At 37.6% G+C, this 22479-nt stretch overlaps 4 protein-coding genes across 4 annotated transcripts; all 4 read left to right on the top strand.

Moving 5' to 3' along the window:
- The first annotated feature begins 2537 nt into the window (after nt 1–2537).
- LOC119008557 (extracellular calcium-sensing receptor-like) lies at nt 2538–6575 on the top strand. The gene is made up of 5 exons (XM_037078993.1): nt 2538–2792; nt 2949–3743; nt 3888–4115; nt 4199–4322; nt 5662–6575. Exons 1-5 carry the CDS (start codon nt 2538–2540, stop codon nt 6573–6575), a joined length of 2316 nt encoding a protein of 771 aa, XP_036934888.1.
- Nucleotides 6576–8260: 1685 nt separating this feature from the next.
- Nucleotides 8261–12994, top strand: LOC119008550 (extracellular calcium-sensing receptor-like). Its single transcript, XM_037078980.1, has 6 exons — nt 8261–8265; nt 9141–9390; nt 9584–10378; nt 10490–10717; nt 10802–10925; nt 12081–12994. The coding sequence occupies exons 1-6, from the start codon at nt 8261–8263 to the stop codon at nt 12992–12994; spliced, it is 2316 nt and encodes a 771-aa protein (XP_036934875.1).
- A 2913-nt stretch (nt 12995–15907) lies between these two features.
- LOC119008547 (extracellular calcium-sensing receptor-like) lies at nt 15908–16720 on the top strand. The gene has a single exon (XM_037078966.1). It carries the CDS (start codon nt 15908–15910, stop codon nt 16718–16720), a length of 813 nt encoding a protein of 270 aa, XP_036934861.1.
- Nucleotides 16721–18064: 1344 nt separating this feature from the next.
- LOC119008532 (extracellular calcium-sensing receptor-like) lies at nt 18065–22253 on the top strand. Its single transcript, XM_037078945.1, has 6 exons — nt 18065–18225; nt 18334–18622; nt 18776–19570; nt 19665–19892; nt 20050–20173; nt 21340–22253. Exons 1-6 carry the CDS (start codon nt 18137–18139, stop codon nt 22251–22253), a joined length of 2439 nt encoding a protein of 812 aa, XP_036934840.1. The 5' UTR covers nt 18065–18136.
- The last annotated feature ends 226 nt before the right edge of the window (nt 22254–22479 follow it).

The following is a 22479-nucleotide window of genomic DNA, read 5'->3' as shown; positions in this document are numbered from 1 at the left end:
ACTTAACTATGTTACATAGAGCGTAAATAAATGTACCATCCTCTGAGCTATGTTCTTTGTCTGACCATTGTCAATATGGCACTATATTTGTCAAATTACAGTCTGTGTTGTCTAATTAAGCCATTGTAGATCCATGATGGTAGCATTAAGTGTGGTGTCTATGGCATTATTTGGTAGTAAGGTTAGTGTCTGATTAATATATTTTTATTTTGGCATTGCATTTGATTTTTTATTGCATATGTATATAAAATTCACCCATTTGGTATCTAATAGAACATAATTTGGTATAGTAGTATAACTATATACATTATCAATCTAATAATGCATTATATGTGGCTTCCATACAATGTGATTTAGGTGTATGGTTTATAACTAACTCTGTTTCCTTGTATTTCTATATATTGTTATCTGATTTGATACACAATTCGGCATGTTACTCCTTACTAGCAAGGTAGGGCACCCTTACCAGTTTTTTTTGTATTATTCTTTCATATTCAACTTCTTTCATATTCTTTCATATTTTATATTATTATAACATTTTTATTGTTTAAACAATGTCATATCATTTCAATTTGTTTTATTATGGTTTATTATTTTACTTAGGGTATAACTGTCTTTCTATAGTATCTAATAAAGATCATTCTGACTGCAAGGCTCAGCACAACTAGCTGAACTGAATCTTCTCAATTTGTACAGGGAAGAATTTTGTATATGTATAAGACATAAAAGATGTTTTCCTCTTACAATTTCAGAATAACAATGAATTACAAATAAATATAAATAAGTTTTTGTTGTACGGGCTGTTTTGTTGTGTAATTTGTAATGTATGTGAGTTATTAAAATAAAGGCTTATTTACTATTTATCTATCTTGCCTCTTTTGCTATTACTGCCATCAAATTATACTCAGCAACAAATCTAAAACCTGCAATGTGCTACTGCCCATCACCACGTCAGACAGGCAAATTTCCCAGCTGAAGATGTAAAGGAGACTAAAACGGAGCTAAAAGTGGAGTCAAAATCGGAGTGACATTCATCAGGTGCCCAATTGTCCACAAATGAATTAAAACAAACCAGGTAAAGCTGAAGTAGGCAATTCTAAAGACAGATAGCTGATTATTAAGTCACATTACCAGGTCATCAAACACTGACTCTTTTTGGGCCAACCCAAAGCCATCAGTATTTGACGGGCAATAAGACTCAATAATCTATTATCTTCCTTGAGAATTGACTAGAGCCTGAAAGTGAAACTCTCGCCAAAAAGCAACTAAGGCTTTATTTGTGTTTGAATATGAGCCAAACCTTCGTGTAAATGCATAATTATGACGAAAGACACACTTGTAAGATTTACTGTAGTTTTGTTTTTGGGCAAGCTAATTTTCAATGGAGTGCTAGGGGAACTGGCAAGAAGGCCTGACGCAATATTAAACCACCAGGGTCTCTACACATGAACACGAGTAATGAGACCATTGTTTGTGTACGTAGATTTTACAAAAAGAAGGTTTTTGGACTATTCACTGTAGGAGCTGGATCTCCGGCGCGTCACCGTCACGGCAGACAAAAAGTGTCGATGCCCGAGTGCGACCTAACAGGCAGGCTTGATGAGCGTTCCACCATTACTCTCCTTCTTAGTGTTTTAAAAATAGCGATTTTGATGCTAGTGTGCCAGCACCCCCAGCACTCCACTGAAAATGAGCTTGCCCAAAACTGAAACTCTAATCATAAGAGTGCCTCTTTCATTGTAATTATGCATTTACATGAAGGCTTGACTCATATTCAATCTCAAATAACCCATCAGTTGCTTTTTGGCGAGAGTTTCACTTTAATTTTTTTGACAATAATGTGCTTTGGCACACATTACAGTGCACTAATACGTTAATGACAAAAACTGTTTTTTTTTTCTGTTTGGGCACCTCCCTCCTCACAGCCCACTTGGTAAGTTCACATGGATAAACATCAATGTTTTGTTTATTTCTTCTCCAAAATGTATAAGTACAAGTGTAAATGTTTGATTTACTGATTTACTGAGGTGCATGTGATGCCACCCAGTGGTTTAGCTCTCTTAGATGTGATAATGTCCACTCAGACGCAGCCGGAAAAGGGTTTGGCACTCTTACATTTGTTGTTGGTGATATCTTTCTCTCAAACTCAGGAGTCAGTGTGCAGGCGGAGAGGGGATCCAGAGAACCCGCTGCTATCTAAGGATGGGGACATTATGTTGGGGGGTTTCTTTGCTTTCCACAGAAGGTGGACATCCAACCAGGACACCTACATGCACAAACCAAAGCAACTACAATGTACCAGGTATATTAGATTGTAAAAATGTTCCTTACATTTCAAATACCTGATGGCACCACTTAACAAATTAAATGAAAAAAAAAAAAAAAGAAATATTCCCGATGTAAAAACAATCTGTAAAAATATTTGATTAATTTATTTGCTTTGTTGTTGTTTCATAGTTCAACATGGTTGCATCTGCATCTATTTATAACTGTCTGCATCCAGCTTGAATTTCAGAGGGTTCCAGTATGCCCAGGTGATGCTCTTTGCCATAGAGGAGATTAATAACAGCACAGACATACTGCCTGACATCTCTCTGGGCTGTAAGATTTATGATGTTTGTGGCTCCATTGTCAGAGGTGTGAGGGTTGCACTGGCCTCTGTTACTAGGGATGAAGTGGCATTTACACCCTCTGACACAACATGCACCCGAGTACAGGCTAACATTGTGGGAATCTCTTCCTCTCCCAGCATGGGAATAGCTACAATTCTTGGACCCTTTCACATACCACTGGTGAGTAAGATAAGCATGAATTAAATTGTAAAAAAAAATCTGATTACTATTCTGTAATTCATCCAGCAAGTCAAAGGAAAGGGGCAGTCATAAAAAAAACATGTTCAGCATTGTGAATGTTTTATAAGCTATAACTATTATTTATCTGTCTTTTAGATCGGCCACATTGCTACTTGTGCTTGTCTCAGTGATAAAACCAAGTACCCATCATTCCTCAGAACAATACCCAGTGATGATTACCAGAGCAGAGCCCTGGCACAGTTGGTTAAGTACTTTGGTTGGACTTGGGTTGGAGCTATTAGAACAAATGATGATTATGGTAATAACGGCATGGCCACATTCATAGAAACTGCCCAGCAGCTGGGTATCTGTCTGGAGTACTCTGTTTCTGTCTTTCGAACAGATCCACCAGACAAAATACAGCAGATAGTTGACGTAATCAAAGCTTCCACTTCCAAGGTCATTGTCACTTTCCTCCTCCCTACGGAATTGTATGTGATAATACAGGAATTGTCTCACCACAACTTGACTGGGTATCAGTGGGTGGGCACTGAGAGCTGGATCTTTGATTTCCAAACTGCAGCCCAGGATAGGCATCATATTATGGATGGTGCCATAGGTCTATTCATCCCCAGTGCACATGTCAGTGGCATGAGAGAGTTCATGTTGGATGTGAAGCCATTAAATACATCAAGTAATGAATTGTTTTCAGAGTTTTGGGAGAAATTATTTAGCTGTAAGTTCAAGCAGTTAAATTCATCAGTAGAAAATCAGACAGAATGTACGGGAAATGAGGATGTGACTGAAGTGCAAAACACCTTCACTGATATGACTCTCATGCCTCTCTTTTACAATGTTTATAAAGGAGTGTATTCTATGGCCCATGCACTTCATAATATTCTAAGCTGTAATAAAACATGTAACAACAAGGTGCAGCCAGATCCTTTCACGGTGAGTTGAACACCAAAGACTGATTTTTATATTAAATAACTGTTAAGTGGTTGTTATATTAAACAAACAAAAAAAATGTTGCAGTCACTTATGTTGCTGAAACATTTCTCAGATACTGATCTACATTGATATATATCTTCTTAGATTTTACAGCACATAAGAAAGATTCGGTTCACAACAAAGGAAGGAGATGAGGTTTACTTTGATGAGAATGGAGACCCAGCAGCAAAGTATGAAATTATAAACTGGCAGCCAACCGAAAATGGTATTGTAGACTTTGTCAGAGTCGGTGTTTATGATGCATCGTTACCTGCAGAGAAACAGCTGACTCTGCAAAATAAGTCTTTAATTTGGGCCCAGAACTCACTACAGGTAAGATACATGTGATCAATTAATGATTGTTTCTTGCAGAATCAGAACATTGTCAAAATGTCATTGTCTGTTTGTTCATGCAGGTGCCTTTGTCAGTTTGCAGTGAGAAATGTCCACCAGGAACTCGCAAGGTCCTGCAGAAAGGAAAACCTGTCTGCTGCTTTGACTGTGTAAGATGTGCTGAGGGAGAAATAAGTAACGCCACAGGTGTAGTAATATTTGATTAAACATCAACGTAAAACTTGTCATGTGCATATGCCTATTTTAGCAAAATGAAAATATTTACCTTCAGAAGTCAAAAGATCAAGATAAATGTCCTCAAAAAATACTGATAGACAAGCCTTTAATCAGCATCCTTAATTCATGCAGTCTCAGACATGCTCATCTATGTTAAAACCCTAGTGTGATTGTAACACAAAGGTATTTTAAGCAACTCAACCTTCATTATTTTTTACATACATGAGAGATCGTTGAAAAGATTGCAACAGTCTCATTTTTTCAGCCCGGCACCAGTGCATTTTTTGTTACAACCAGTATGACTCATAAACCTAGACACTATCTGCACTAAACAATAGAAAGAAAACAATTGTCAGCATATTCCTGTTAAAAAAGGCTCACCAAAATTGTGAAAAAATGTATTGACATTGACAATGTTTTTTTTCTCATTTTTTGAAAACCACAATATTAACATAAAATAACATTTTTTTTTCTTATGTTCTAAGTCATTAGTTTTTAGAATACAATTGTCTTTAGAAAATGTAGCCTTGACCCTCTTGACTTTTAAAACTGAGACCTGTCTTGTAAATGACATGTTGCAAATGATTTTGTTTTAATCTGATCTCATTATATTATATTATATTATATTATATTATATTATATTATATTATATTATATTATATTATATTATATTATAATTAGAAAATAATTTAGAGTAACATTTTAAATTTGAGATTAGTTTTGTAAATGACAGTTTTCATAGTAAAAAAGTATTTGTTTTAATTTTTATTTTGGGGGGGGTTACTTTACTTTTACGTCTATGAATTATCAAAACATCATACGAATTTAAAACAAGTTTCTGTTCATGTCTTACTAGCAAATATTCCCTCACTGAAGCCAAATCTTTAACTAATAGAGAATTATTTTAGATTTTTCTGTTTTTATCATTCATCATCTCAGCTTAGCATTAGCAAGTTGCTCATTTTATTCCATTGGATCATCTACCAAGAGGGTTGGCAATAGACCTCTAGCTGTAGAGAAAAAGCTCTTCGCTGACCTGAGGTATCAACAAGGCTCTCTCTCTGGCCTACTGTTGTTCTGTGCATATATGTTTCCACTGGCAAATACCATAAACAGATATAAGATTCAGTGTTAAGATTATTTGAAAAGGCATGTTCCATTTAAAACCAGTATGGCGGGTAATTTTTTCCACATATCATTTTGTTGGTCAGAAGTAGGGCGCTACGTGTCTCCAAACCTTCTTGAATTTAATGAAAACACGTCTGAAATCGTTATTTTTGGCACTCTGCTTCATTATTATTTTTTTCAGATTCAGTCATCTGTGAGCAATGTCACCCCGACTTCTGGTCAAATGAGAGAAGAGATGCCTGTGTAAAGAAGGAGACAGAGTTCCTCTCATATGAAGAGATTATGGGAGCACTGCTCACTGCAGCTTCTCTCTTTGGAACATGCATGACTGCTGTTGTGGCGTTCATTTTCTTCAGATACAGACAGACTCCTGTTGTCAGGGCCAACAACTCTGAGCTGAGCTTCCTGCTGCTCTTCTCCTTGACTCTGTGTTTCCTGTGTTCTCTGACCTTCATCGGCCGGCCCTCTGAGTGGTCCTGCATGCTGCGACACACAGCATTCGGCATCACCTTTGTCCTCTGTATCTCTTGTGTTCTGGGGAAAACAATAGTGGTGTTAATGGCCTTCAGGGCCACACTCCCAGGTAGTGATGTGATGAAATGGTTTGGGCCTACACAGCAGAAACTCAGTGTTCTGGGTTTCACTCTTATACAAGTTATCATATGTATCCTCTGGTTAACAATTTCTCCTCCTTTTCCCTTTAAGAATTTTAAAATATTCAAGAACAAAATCATCTTAGAGTGTGCTCTGGGCTCAGCTGTAGGCTTTTGGGCTGTACTTGGGTACATTGGACTTCTGGCCATGTTTTGTTTCATACTTGCTTTTCTGGCTCGGAAACTGCCTGATAATTTCAATGAAGCCAAATTTATCACCTTTAGCATGTTGATATTCTGTGCAGTATGGATCACTTTTATCCCAGCATATGTCAGCTCTCCTGGGAAGTTCAGTGTAGCTGTGGAGATATTTGCTATTCTGGCTTCAAGTTTTGGACTGCTCATTTGTATTTTTACTCCAAAATGTTACATTATCTTACTGAAACCAGAGAAGAATACAAAAAAGAACATGATGGGGAAAGGAGCACCAAAATCATCCTGAAAACTTGATAAGGTGGCAAAGAAATTGTCTGTCTTCACACGCGATAATTTGCTAACCAGACTGTCAAAGAGACATCTACCTTCATTTCACTGAGGACATGAATTGTAATGCTGTCAATTTTTCCAATGTACATGATTTCCTTACCATAGCATATTGATAGAACAGCATACAACACACTACATACAGTATATTACACATTAAAACATTATTCAATAAGACATCAACTGCAATATCACATATCAATTCCAAAGTATATTAATAAGACTCTATTTTATCCCTAGTACCAAATTATAACACAGACACCACACTTAACGCTACCAACATGGACCTATGATCTTTTAACTACAGAGCACAGGCTGTAATTTGCTGAACAGTTTTCTTGCAATGTCACTAATAAACCTTGACCTTCTGATAAGGCACTAACAAGGTTGTAAACAGCAACACATTACCCTGTAATAACATGAACTACTGTATGTAATATGGAGCACAAATAAACGTACTATCCTCTGAGCTATGTTCTTTGTTTGACCATTCACGATATGGCACTGTATTTGTCAAAATACAGTCTGCGTTGTTTTATTAAGCCATTGTAGATCCATGCTGGTAGCATTAAGGGTGGTGTCTTGGGTATCATTTGGTGGTAAGGGTAGTGTCTAATGAACATATTTTGGATTTGCTTTGGCATTGCATTTGATTTTTAATTGCATATGTTTATGAGAATCACCCATTTGGTTTCTAATGAGAACATCATCTGGTATAGTAGTCTAAGTACATATTAGGTCTAATAATGCAATACAAGTGGTTTCCATACAATGTGATTTGGGTGTATGATTCATAACTAATAATAATAATTTCTAATGGAGGCCATGTCATTTCTTATTATTGCCTAATTTGCTATAATTTGCTATTGATATCTTACCAATGTACTTTAATTGTGTAATATAACTTATCAGCACAAATAAGAATACAACCCTAATTCAGAATTCCTTACTGATTGCACAACCATTAATAATGTTTTTTTTTTTTTTTTTTTTTTAATTCTGACTAGGTCAAAATCAGGCCCCAAAGACAAAAACCTCCTTAGCTTTTCCTCCCATATGCTGTGGAAGTGATTGGTAAGGCCGAAAGAGCAAAGCTATGTCTTTGTTAAGGCTGCTCCCATTGGTTCTGCTAATGGGGAAATGTTATCTGATTGCTGACTGCAAGGCTCAGCACAACTTACTGAACTCAATCTTCTCTATTTGAACATGGAAGGATTTCGTATCAATACGAAACATGAGACTTTTCCTTCTCACAATTACAAAATGACAAAAATTACACTAAATTATTGTAAATAAATGTGTTGTACTGTCTGTTTTATTGTGTATTTTGTAATGTACATGAGTTATCAACATAAAAGCATACTATTTAAGTCTATATTGCCTCTTGTGCTATTACTGCCATAACCCTTCACGAGCAATACTTAGTAACACTAAAAAAGTGGACTTGATGTTAGAGTGACATTCATCAGGTTGAGGCAAACGTGACTCCTAATCATTGTTCATCCTACTCTGTCCACTTTGAGAGGAAAATGCCACACACAAACTCATACACATATCATTGTAATGGCACAATAGCCATGTTAACTTATCAGTGTGATAACATTGTGTTCAAGTCTTGTTGCCCTGCTCTCCGAATGGCCCCAAATGAGGTAAAACAAACGAGGCAAAGCTGAAGTAGGCAATTCTAGAGAAAGATAGTTCATTATTAAGGTTAAGTCTCATTACCACGTCATCAAACACTGATGTTTTTGGGCCAGCTGGCTAGGCCAATGAAGCGGCCAACCCAAAGCATCAGTATTTGACAACCTTAGAATGATACTCAATAACGTACTATCTTCCTTGAAAATTGAATTGGGCTGCATTTTCTTAACAATATTATGCTTTTGTACACATTGCAGTACACTAATACTGTAGTGGAAAAAACATTTTTGCTGTTTAGGCACCTCCCTCCTCACAACCAACTTGGTTAAGTTCACATAGATAAACATCATGTCGTTTTCTTTTTTTTTCCTTCTCCAAAATGTATAAGCATAAGTGGAAACTTTGGATTTACACTGAGGTGCATGTAATGCCACCCAGTGGTTGAGCTCTGTTAGATGTGATGATGTCCACTCAGACGCAGCCGGAGAAGGGTTGGGCACTCTTACATTTGCTGTTGATATTGTCTTTCTCTCACTCTCAAGAGTCAGTGTGCAGGCGGAGAGGGGATCCAGAGAACCCGGTGCTATCTAAGGATGGGGACATTATGTTGGGGGGATTCTTCACTTTCCATAGAAGGTGGATAGCCAAACAGGATACCTATATGCACAAACCAAAGCCAGTGCAATGTACCAGGTAAATTGGACTGAAACGTATTATGAACATTTCAAATATCTATCGGAAAACATTAACAAAAAAGTTATAAAATGAGATATATTCCCTATGTGTGAACAATCTTTTAAAATATTTCATATTATTATCTACTATGTTGTTTCATAGTTCAACATGGTTGCATTTGCATCTGTTTATAACTATCTGCATCCAGCTTGAATTTCAGAGGGTTCCAGTATGCCCAGGCAATGCTCTTTGCCATAGAAGAAATTAATAACAGCACACACTTACTGCCTGGCATCTCTCTTGGATACAAGTTATATGATAACTGTGCCTACATTGCCCAAGGCGTGAGGGTTGCACTGGCCTCTATTACTAGAGATGAAGTGGGATTTGCACCCTCTGACACAACATGTACCCAAGTACAGGCTAATGTGGTAGGAACAGCTTCCTCTACGGCCATGGCAATATCTACTGTTCTTGGATCATTTCATATACCACTGGTGGGTAAGAATAAATTAGATATAAAAAAAAAAAAAGTCAGATTATTATTCTGAAATCTCCCTGCCAATCCAAGAAAATAGGAAGTCATAAAAAATCATATTCAGCATTGTGAATGTTTGATCATCTAGGGATATTATTCATTTTGTCTTTTAGATCGGCCATATTGCTACTTGTGCATGTCTCAGTGATAAAACCAAGTACCCATCATTCCTCAGAACAATACCCAGTGATGACTACCAGAGCAGAGCCCTGGCCCAGTTGGTCAAGTACTTTGGTTGGACTTGGGTTGGAGCTATTAGAACAAATGATGATTATGGTAATAACGGCATGGCCACATTCACAGAAACTGCCCAGCAGTTGGGTATCTGTGTGGAGTATTCTGTGTCTGTCTTTCGAACAGATCCACCCGAGAAAATACGACAGATAGTTGATATTATAAAGGCTTCCACTTCCAAGGTGATTGTCACTTTCCTCCTCACCGCAGATTTATTTGTGATAATACAGGAATTCTCTCACCACAACTTGACTGGGTATCAGTGGGTGGGCACTGAGAGCTGGATCTTTGATTTCCAAACTGCAGCCCAGGATAGGCATCATATTCTGGATGGTGCCATAGGCCTTTTCATCCCCAAAGCACATGTCAGTGGCATGAGAGAGTTCATTTTGGATGTGAAGCCCCTCAATTCATCAAGTAATGAATTGTTTACAGAGTTTTGGGAGAAATTATTTAGCTGTACATTCAAGCAATTAAATTCATCAGTAGAAAATAAGATAGAATGTACTGGACATGAAGATGTGACTGAAGTGAAAAACACATATACTGATATGACACTCATGCCTCTCTTTTACAATGTTTATAAAGGAGTGTATTCTATGGCCCATGCACTTCATAATATTCTAAGCTGTAATGAAACATGTAACAACAAGGTGCAGTTAGATCCTTTCACGGTGAGTTGAACACCAAAGACTGATGTTATTTTATTGAAAAAAATGTTGGAGTCACTTTTGTTGCTGAAACATTTGTCAGATATTGATCTACATTGATGTATATCTTCTTAGATTTTACAGCACATAAGAAAGATTCGGTTCACAACAAAGGAAGGAGATGAGGTTTACTTTGATGAGAATGGAGACCCAGCAGCAAAGTATGAAATTGTAAACTGGCAGCCAAAAGAAAATGGTATCGTGGAGTTTGTCAGAGTCGGTGTTTATGATGCATCTTTACCTGCAGAGAAACAGCTGACTCTGCAAAATAAGTCTTTAATTTGGGCACAGAACTCACTACAGGTAAGATACCATGTGGTCAATTAATGACTGATTGTTGCAAAATCAGAACACTGTCAAAGTGTCATTGTCTGTTTGTTCATGCAGGTGCCTTTGTCAGTTTGCAGTGAGAAATGTCCACCAGGAACTCGCAAGGTCCTGCAGAAAGGAAAACCTGTCTGCTGCTTTGACTGTTTAAGATGTGCAGAGGGAGAAATAAGTAACGCCACAGGTGTAGTAATATTTGATGCAAGATCAAGCATAAACTGTCATGTGCGCATGCGTATTTTAAGCAAGACAAAAAAAAAGGACCTCCAGAAGTCAACAGATCAAGATAAATGTCCTCAAAAAATACTGATACATAAGCCTTTAATCAGCAACCTAAATTCGTGCAGTCTCGGAAATGTCCATTAATGTTAAAACCCTAGTGTGATTGTAACACAAAGCTATTTCAAATAACTCAAGCTTCCTTGTTTTTTATACATATGAGAGATCGTTGAAATGATTGCAACAGTATCATTTTTTTCAGCCTTGGCGAAGTGTATTACTCGCTACAACCACTATGACTCATAAACCCAGACATTTTTAATCAATAACATGATTATAAAAGTAATAATATGTTTCTACTATCTCTATCTGCACAAAACAACAGAAAGAAAACAATTGTCAGCATATTCCTATTACACAAAGGCTCACAGTATGTTCCCTCCATGTCAGCATGAGAGAGAGAGAGATGATGATGATGATGATGATGATATATATTTCATTTTCAAAATTATTTGTTATTAGAATCAAAATGCTTATGAGTTTTACATTTGAGATAAGTTTTGTAAATGACCGTTTTCATGGTAAATAGTATTTTTATCTTTGGTTTTTACTTCATCTATGAATTATCAAAATATTATATGAATCTAAAACAGGTATGTGTTGATGTCTTAATAGCAAAATTTCCTTCATTGAAGCCAACTTTAAACTAAACTAATACAGTATGTTTTTGAGCTTTTACAGTTTTTGTTATTCATGATCTCTGCTTAGCATTAGCAAGTTGCTCATTTTATCCTAATGGATCACCTACCAAGTGGGTTGGCTGCTGTAGAGAAAAAGCTCTTCTCTGACCTGATGTATCAACAAGGCTCTTTCTTTGGCCCCCTGTTGTTCTGTGAATACATTCTTCCATTGGTGAATACCATAAACAAGTATAGAATTCATTGTGCATATGACTTGAAAAGGTATGTTCCTTTAAAACCAGTATGGCGGGCATTATTTTAACATATCATTTTGTCAGTCAGAAGTAGGGCGCTGCATGTCTCAAAACCATCTTGAATGTAATGAAAACATGTCTGAAATCATTATTTTGGCACTCTGCTTCAATATTATTTTTTTTCAGATTCTATCACGTGTGTGGGATGCCACCCCAACTTCTGGTCAAATGAGAGAAGAGATGCTTGTGTACAGAAGGAGGCAGAGTTTCTCTCATATCAAGAGATTATGGGGGCACTGCTCACAGCAGCTTCTCTATTTGGAACATGCATGACTACTCTTGTGGCGTTCATTTTCTTCAGATACAGACAAACACCTGTTGTCAGAGCCAACAACTCTGAGCTGAGCTTCCTGCTGCTCTTCTCCTTGAATCTCTGTTTCCTGTGTTCTCTGACCTTCATCGGCCGGCCCTCTGAGTGGTCCTGCATGCTGCGACACACAGCGTTCGGCATCACCTTTGTCCTCTGCATCTCTTGTGTTCTGGGGAAAACAATAGTGGTGTTAATGGCCTTCAGGGCCACACTCCCAGGTAGTGATGTGATGAAATGGTTTGGGCCTGCACAGCAGAAACTCAGTGTTCTGGCTTTCACTCTTGTACAAGTTATCATATGTATCCTCTGGTTATCAATTTCTCCTCCTTTTCCCTTTAAGAATTTTGAAATATTCAAGAACAAAATCATCTTAGAGTGTGCTCTGGGCTCAGCTGTAGGCTTTTGGGCTGTACTTGGGTACATAGGACTTCTGGCCATGTTATGTTTCATTCTTGCTTTTCTGGCACGTAAACTGCCTGATAATTTTAATGAAGCCAAATTTATCACCTTTAGCATGTTGATATTCTGTGCAGTATGGATCACTTTTATCCCAGCATATGTCAGCTCTCCTGGGAAGTTCAGTGTAGCTGTGGAGATATTTGCTATTCTGGCTTCAAGTTTTGGACTGCTCATTTGTATTTTTACTCCAAAATGTTACATTATTTTACTGAAACCAGAGAATAATACAAAAAAGAACATGATGGGGAAAGGAGCACCAAAATCAACCTGAAAACTTGATAAGGTGGCAAAGGCATTTTCTGTCTTCACACGCAATAATTTGCTAACCAGACTGTCAAAGAGACATCTACCTTTATTTCACTGAGGACATGAATCGTAATGCTGTCGATTTTTCCAATGTACATAATTTCCTTACCATAGCATATTGAAATAACAGAATACAGCACACTGCATACATTCAATAAGACATCAAATGCAATATCACAAATAAATTCCAAAATTTGTTAATAAGATGCTATTTTTTCCCTCCTACCAAATTATAACACAGAACCCACAATTAATTCTACCAACATGGACCTATGATCGTTTAACTACAGAACACAGGCTGTAATTTGCTGAACACTTTTCCTGCAATATCACTAATAAACTCTGATTGAAGTCTAATAAGGCACTAACAAGGTTGTAAACAGCAACTCATTATCCTGTAATAAAATGAACTACTGTATGTGACATGGAGCAGAAATAAATGCACCATCCTTTGAGCTATATTCTTTCTTCTTTGTCTGACCATTGTCAGTATGGCACTATATTTGTCAAATTACAGTTTGTGTTGTTTAATTAAGCCATTGTAGGTCCATGCTGGTAGCATTAAGTGTGGTGTCTATGGTATTATTTGGTAGTAAGGGTAGTGTCTGATGAATATACTTTTATTTTGGCATTGCATTTGATGTTTTTTTATTTGGTTTCTAATTAGAACATAATTTGGTATAGTAGTTTAAGTATCTACATTATCAATCTAATAATGCATTGTATGTGGTTTCCATGCAACGTGATTTAGGTGTGTGGTTTATAACTTAATTTGTTTCCTCGTATTTCTATATATTTTTGTCTGATTTGATACACAAATTGGCATGTTACTCCTTACTATCAAGTTAGGGCACCCTTTTTTTTTTTTTTTTTTAATATTCTTTCACATTGTTTCATATTTCATATATAATTATACTATTATTATTTTGTAAACAAGGTCATATCATTTACATTTGTTACACATATAAACAAGTATATAACTGTCTTTCTATAGTATCTAGTAAAGATCATGCTGACTGCAAGACTCAGCACAACTAGCTGAACTGAATCTTCTCAATTTGTACAGGGAAGAATTTCGTATATATATATGAAACATATAAGATTTCTTCCCCCTTACAATTTCATTTTAGATATAAATAACTTTGTGTTGTACAGGCTGTTTTATTGTATGATTTCTAATGTATGTGAGTTATTAAAATAAAGGTTTAATAGTTAAAACTATCTTGCCTCTTTTGCTATTACTGTTATCAGCCTTCACAAGCTATATTCAGCAACAAATCTAAACCTGTAATGTGCTACTGCCCATCACCACATGTCAGACAGTTGAAGAGGCAAAGGAGACTCATTAATCAATATTCGAGTGACATTCATCAGGTGGACAAAGCTAGTTAGATAGTTGATTATGACATCACATTACCAGGTCATCAAACACTGATTTTTTGGGGGCCAACCCAATGCCCTCCGTATTTGACAATCATATAATGATATAATGTATTATCTTCCTTGAGAATTGACTAGAGCCTTAATTTTTTGACAATAATGAGCTTATGCGCACATTGCAATGCACTAATACCCTAATGGCAAAAACTTGTTTTCTTATTCAGCACCTCCCTCCTCACAGCCCACTTTGTAAGTTCACATGGATGAAAATCGCTGTTTTGTTAATTCTTCTCCAAAATGTATAAGTACAAGTGTGAACTCTTCATTCACACTGAGGTGCATGTGATGCCATGCAGTAGTTTAGCCCTTTTAGATGGGATGATGTCCACTCAGACTCAGCCAGAGAAGGGTTTGGCACTCTTACATTTGTTGTTGGTGATATCTTTCTCCCAAGCTCAAGAGTCAGTGTGCAGGCGGAGAGGGGATCCAGAGAACCCGCTGCTATCTAAGGATGGGGACATTATGTTGGGGGGATTCTTTGCTTCCCACAGAGGGTGGAAATCCAACCAGGACACCTTCATGCACAAACCAAAGCAATTGCAATGTACCAGGTAATTTAGATTGTGACAATATTATTTGCAGATCAAATACCTAACAGCACCAACTAACAAAATACATCAAAAATTAGATATTCACTATCTGAAAACAATCTGTAAAATCATTTGATTCATGCATTTACTATGATGTTGTTTCATGGTTCAACATGGTTGCATTTGCATCTGTTTACAACTGTCTGCATCCAGCTTGAATTTCAGAGGGTTCCAGTATGCCCAGGCAATGCTCTTTGCCATAGAGGAGATTAATAACAGCACAGACATGCTGCCTGGCATCTCTCTGGGCTATAAGATTTATGATGTCTGTGGCTCCATTGTCAGAGGTGTGAGGGTTGCACTGGCCTCTATTACTAGAAATGAAGTGGCATTTACACCCTCTGACACAACATGTACCCAAGTACAGGCTAATATTGTGGGAACTTCTTCCTCTCCTGGCTTGGGAATATCTACTGTTCTTGGACCCTTTCGTATACCACTGGTGAGTAAGATTTGCATAAATTAAATTGTAACAATCTTATTATTATTCTGTAATCCCAGGTCACTTTGCGGTGTATCACTCCCCCTCTCTCTCATCCTGTTTCCTGTCACCTCTTCAGCTCAACTATCAAATAAAGCCATAAAAAAGGTAAAAAAAAATCATATATATATATATATATATATATATATATATATACATATATATATATATATATATATATATATATATATATATATATATATATATAAAATAATGAAATCATTATTTTTTGTCCTCTGCTTAAATATATATATATATTTTTTCAGATTCAGTCATCTGTGAGCAATGTCAACCCGACTTCTGGTCAAATGAGAGAAGAGATTCCTGTGTAAAGAAGGAAGCAGAGTTTCTCTCATATGAAGAGATTATGGGAGCACTGCTCACTGCAGCTTCTCTCTTTGGAACATGCATGACTGCTGTTGTGGCGTTCATTTTCTTCAGATACAGACAGACTCCTGTTGTCAGAGCCAACAACTCTGAGCTGAGCTTCCTGCTGCTCTTCTCCTTGACTCTGTGTTTCCTGTGTTCTCTGACCTTCATCGGCCGGCCCTCTGAGTGGTCCTGCATGCTGCGACACACAGCGTTCGGCATCACCTTTGTCCTCTGTATCTCTTGTGTTCTGGGGAAAACAATAGTGGTGTTAATGGCCTTCAGGGCCACACTCCCAGGTAGTGATGTGATGAAATGGTTTGGGCCTGCACAGCAGAAACTCAGTGTTCTGGGTTTCACTCTTATACAAGTTATCATATGTATCCTCTGGTTAACAATTTCTCCTCCTTTTCCATTTGAGAATTTTAAAATATTCAAGGATAAAATCATCTTAGAGTGTGCTCTGGGCTCAGCTGTAGGCTTTTGGGCTGTACTTGGGTACATAGGACTTCTGGCTATGTTATGTTTCATTCTTGCTTTTCTGGCTCGGAAACTGCCTGATAATTTCAATGAAGCCAAATTTATCACCTTTAGCATGCTGATATTCTGTGCAGTATGGATCACATTTATCCCAGCGTATGTCAGCTCTCCTGGGAAGTTCAGTGTAGCTGTGGAGATATTTGCCATTCTGGCTTCAAGTTTTGGACTGCTCATTTGTATTTTTATTCCAAAATGTTACATTATTTTACTGAAACCAGAAAATAATACAAAAAAGAAAATGATGGGGAAGGGAGCACCAAAATCATCCTGAAAACTTGATGAGGTGGCAAAGGAATTCTCTGACCTCACAGAGAATGATTTCTAAACAAACTATGAAACAGACATCTACCTTCATTTCACTGAGGACATTAATTGTAATACTGCAGATTCTTTGAAATATACACCATTTCCTTAGCATAGGATATTGAAATAACTGCATACAACACACTTAATGCTATCAGCACGGACGTACAATCTTTTAATTACACAACACAGGCTATAATTTGCTGAACAGGTTTTTTGTAATGTCATCAATAAACCTTGACAAAAGTCGAATAAGGTGCTAACAAGGTTATAAACAGCAACACATTACCCTGTAATAACATGAACTACTGTATGTTACATGGAGTACACATAAATGTATCATCCCTTGAGCTATGTTCTTTGTCTGATCATTGTCAGTATAGCACTATTTTTGTCAAATTACAGTCTGCGTTGTCTAATCAAGCCATTGTATGTCCATGTTGGCAGAATTAATGTGGTGTCTATGGTATTATTTGGTAGCAAGGGTAGTGTCTGATGAATATCTTTTGGATTTGCTATGGCATTGCATTCACTCCTGCCCATCACCACACCTCAGATGAAAGAAATGCACAGATGAAGAGTTAATGGATATTAAAACAGAGCTAAAAGTGGACTTGATATTGGAGTGACATTCATCAGGTGGAGGCAAACGTGACTCCTAATCATTGTTCATCCTCCTCTGTCCACTTTGAGAGGAAAATGCCACACACAAACTCATACACATGTCATTGTGATGACACAATAGCCATGTTAACTTAACAATGTGATAACATTGTGTTCAAGTCTTGTTGCCCTGCTCCCCAAATGAGGTAAAACAAACCAGGCAAAGCTGAAGTAGGCAATTCTCAAGAAAGATAGTCTATTGTTAAGATTAAGTCTGATTACCAGGTCATCAAACAGTGATGTTTCTGGGCCAGCTGGCCAGGCCAATGAAACGGCCAACACAAAGCATCAGCATTTGACAACCTGGGAATGATACTCAATAACGTACTATCTTCCTTGAAAATTGAACGGGGCACATTGCAGTGCACTAATAGTGGAAGTGGAAGTGTAGTGGAAAAACTTTCTGTTTGGGCACCTCCCTCCTCACAACCAACTTGGTTAAGTACACATAGATAAGCATCATGTTTCTTTTCCTTTTTTTTTTTCCCTCTCCAAAATGTATAAGCACAAGTGTAAAATGTGTATTTACACTGAGGTGCATGTAATGCCACCCAGTGGTTTAGCTGTCTTAGATGCTATGATGTCCCCTCAGACTCAGCCAGAGAAGGGTTTGGCACTCTTACATTTGTTGTTGGTGATATCTTTCTCACAGACTCAAGAGTCAGTGTGCAGGCGGAGAGGGGATCCAGAGAACCCAGTGCTATCTAAGGATGGGGACATTATGTTGGGGGGATTCTTTGATTTCCACAGAATGTGGAAAGTCACACAGGATACCTATCTGCACAAACCAAAGCCAGTGCAATGTATCAGGTGATTAGACAGTAAAATCCATTTTGATTTGAGAAATTTACTATGTTGTTTCATAGTTCAACTTTGGTGCATTTGCATGGCAAACAATTTATAACTGTCTGCATCCAGTTTGAATTTCAGAGGGTTCCAGTATGCCCAGGCGATGCTCTTTGCCATAGAGGAGATTAATAACAGCACACACATACTGCCTGGCATCATTCTGGGCTACAAGCTCTTTGATAACTGTGGCTCCATTGTGAGAGGATTGAGGGTTGCACTGGCCTCTATTACTAGAGATGAAGTGGGATTTGCATCCTCTGACACAACATGTACTCAAGTGCAGGCTAATATGGTGGGAACAGCTTCCTCTCCTGGCATGGCAATATCTACTCTTCTTGGACCCTATAATGTACCACTGGTGGGTAACATTTGGATAAATTAAAATGACAAAATCTGATTATAATTCTGTAATTATTCCAAAGAGTTCAAGAAATGGGAAAGTCATAAAAATCATATTCAGCATTGTAAACATGTTGTCATCTGGGGATATTATATGTTTTTTGTCTTTTAGATCGGCCATGTTGCAACTTGCGCTTGTCTCAGTGATAAAACCAAGTACCCATCATTCCTCAGAACAATACCCAGTGATGACTACCAGAGCAGAGCCCTGGCACAGTTGGTCAAGTACTTTGGGTGGACTTGGGTTGGAGCTATTAGAACTAATGATGATTATGGTAATAATGGCATGGCCACATTCATAGAAACTGCCCAGCAGCTGGGTATCTGTCTGGAGTACTCTGTATCTGTCTTTCGAACAGATCCACCAGACAAAATACAGCAGATAGCTGACATTATCAAAGCTTCCACTTCCAAGGTGATTGTCACTTTCCTCCTCCCTACGGAATTACATCTGATAATACAGGAAATGTCTTATCACAACTTGACTGGGTATCAGTGGGTGGGCACTGAGAGCTGGATCTTTGATTTCCAAACTGCAGCCCGGGATAAGCATCATATTCTGGATGGTGCCATAGGCCTGTTCATCCCCAGTGCACATGTCAGTGGCATGAGAGAGTTCATTTTGGATGTGAAGCCGCTCAATTCATCTAGTAATGAATTGTTTACAGAGTTTTGGGAGACATTGTTTAGTTGTAAGTTCAAGCAATTAAAGTCATCAGTAGAAAATCAGAGAGAATGTACTGGACATGAAGATGTGACTGAAGTGCAAAACACATATACTGATATGACACTCATGCCTCTCTTTTACAATGTTTATAAAGGAGTGTATGCTATGGCCCATGCACTTCATAATGTTCTAAGCTGTAATAAAACATGCAACAACAAGGTGCAGCTAGATCCTTTCACGGTGAGTTGAACACCAACGACTGATGTTGTTATATTGAAAAAAAATAATGAGACATTTGTCAGATATTGATCTACATTGGTACATCTATTATTAGATTTTACAGCACATAAGAAAGATTCGGTTCACAACAAAGGAAGGAGATGAGGTTTACTTTGATGAAAATGGAGACCCAGCAGCAAAGTATGAAATTATAAACTGGCAGCCAACAGAAAATGGTATTGTGGAGTTTGTCAGAGTCGGTCTTTATGATGCATCTTTACCTGCAGAGAAACAGCTTAATCTGAAAAATAAGTCTTTAACATGGGCCCAGAACTCAGTCCAGGTAAGATACCATGTGACCACTGTAATTGCAATTTTTGTTATAAGTTTTTTCAGCTGTTGTCGCTGTATTAGAATGTCTGTGTTCGATTCTTGACATTATTGATTGATTCTTGCATCAGTACCTTGTCGAAGTGTCATTGTCTATTTTTATCATGCAGGTCCCTCTGTCAGTTTGCAGTGAGAAATGCCCACCAGGAACTCGCAAGGTCCTGCAGAAAGGAAAGCCTGTCTGCTGCTATGACTGTTTAAGATGTGCAGAGGGAGAAATAAGCAATGCCACAGGTTTAGTGATATTTAATGCAAGATCAAGCATAAATATATAAATATTTATGTCCGTATGCCAATTTTAAGCAAATGAAAAACAACGTGTTCAAGAATCAACAGATCAAGATAAAATGTCCCTGATAGATGCTAGTACATAAGTCTGAAATCAGCTACATTAATTGATGCAGTCTTGGAAATGCCCATCAATTTAAAAAAAACACAATTTGACTGTAACACAAAGGCATTCAAATTGACTCAGCTTTCAGTGTTTTTCATACATATGAGAAAAATAATTAAAAAAATTGCAAGAGCCTGATTTTTTTCTCCCCCCATCATTCTCAGGCCAGGGATTGCAGCAGGCATTGTCAGCAGCAGTGTATTTTTTTTACCTCCCAGTATGACTCATAAACCCAGAATGTTTTACTCATTAACTTAATTGATAAGTAATGATGTGTTGCTAATATTGAGAATCTATATGTACTAACCAGTAGACAGAAAATTATTACCAGCATAGTCCTATTATGAAAAGGCTCGCAGTATGTTCCCTCTGCCTCAGCATGCAGATAGTTTTCATCTCGTCTGCTAATTTTCTTTTTTTATGAATTGTCAACATCATCAGATGTTTTTACATATTTTTTTTCTTTTGTTTTTCTTTGTATTTTACCGAAACATGGTTTCTTCTATGAATTATCATAATCTCATATACATCTGAATCAGGTTTTTGTTGATGTCAAACTAGCAAACCTTCTCTAATTGAAGTCAGATCTTTTAATTATAGAGGATTTTCTGAGATTGCTCAGTTTTTTTATTAATCATGATCACAGCTCAACATTAGGAAGTTGCTCTTTTTATTCCATTGGATCACCTACCAAGTGGGTTGGCAATATGTATGCTGCTGTAGAAAAAGAGCTTTTCTCTGACATGTGGTACTCAACAAAGCTCTATCCCTGGCCCTCTGTTGTTATGTGCTTACATGCGTCCGCTGGGAAATACGATGAGATGCAGCGTGCAAATGACATTAAAATGTCTGTTCCATTAAAAATCCATATGAAGGGGATTTTTTTCAGTTATCACTTTGTTGGTCAGAAGTAAAGTGCTGCATGTCTCAAACCCTTCTTGAGCTAAGTTAAAACAAATCTGAAATCATTATCTTTGGTCCTCTGATTCAATACACTTTTTTTCAGATTCTATCATCTGTGTGCAATGTCACTCCGACTTCTGGTCAAATGAGAGAAGAGATGCCTGTGTACAGAAGGAGACAGAGTTTCTCTCATATGAAGAGATTATGGGAGCACTGCTCACTGCAGCTTCTCTCTTTGGAACATGCATGACTGCTGTTGTGGCGTTCATTTTCTTCAGATACAGACAGACTCCTGTTGTCAGGGCCAACAACTCTGAGCTGAGCTTCCTGCTGCTCTTCTCCTTGACTCTGTGTTTCCTGTGTTCTCTGACCTTCATCGGCCGGCCCTCTGAGTGGTCCTGCATGCTGCGACACACAGCATTCGGCATCACCTTTGTCCTCTGTATCTCTTGTGTTCTGGGGAAAACAATAGTGGTGTTAATGGCCTTCAGGGCCACACTCCCAGGTAGTGATGTGATGAAATGGTTTGGGCCTGCACAGCAGAAACTCAGTGTTCTGGGTTTCACTATTTTACAAGTTATCATATGTATCCTCTGGTTAACAATTTCTCCTCCTTTTCCCTTCAAGAATTTTAAAATATTCAAGAACAAAATCATCTTAGAGTGTGCTCTGGGCTCAGCTGTAGGCTTTTGGGCTGTACTTGGGTACATAGGACTTCTGGCCATGTTATGTTTTATTCTTGCTTTTCTTGCTCGGAAACTGCCTGATAATTTCAATGAAGCCAAATTTATCACATTTAGCATGTTGATATTCTGCGCTGTATGGATCACATTTATCCCAGCATATGTCAGCTCTCCTGGGAAGTTCAGTGTAGCTGTGGAGATATTTGCTATTCTGGCTTCAAGTTTTGGACTGCTCATTTGTATTTTTTCTCCAAAATGTTACATTATTTTACTGAAACCAGAGAATAATACAAAAAAGAACATGCTGGGGAAGGGAGCACCGAAATCATCCTGAAAACTTGACAAGGTAGCAAAGGCATTTTCTGGCCTCAGGTAGAATATAATTTGCTAACCAGACTGTCACATAGACATCTGCCTTCATTACATTAAGGACATTAATTGTAATACAATAGAATTTTTCCCAATGCATATCATTTTCTTGCCATAGCATATTGAAATAACAGCATAAAACACAATGTCATACACAATCAAATCAACAACATAAAACACAAATAAAAGGA

The sequence above is a fragment of the Acanthopagrus latus genome, chromosome 2 (genome assembly GCF_904848185.1).
Source record: "Acanthopagrus latus isolate v.2019 chromosome 2, fAcaLat1.1, whole genome shotgun sequence".
Taxonomy (NCBI): Eukaryota; Metazoa; Chordata; class Actinopteri; order Spariformes; family Sparidae; genus Acanthopagrus; species Acanthopagrus latus.
Note: the sequence above shows the minus strand (reverse complement) of the source record. Positions and strands in the feature narration are given on the sequence as shown.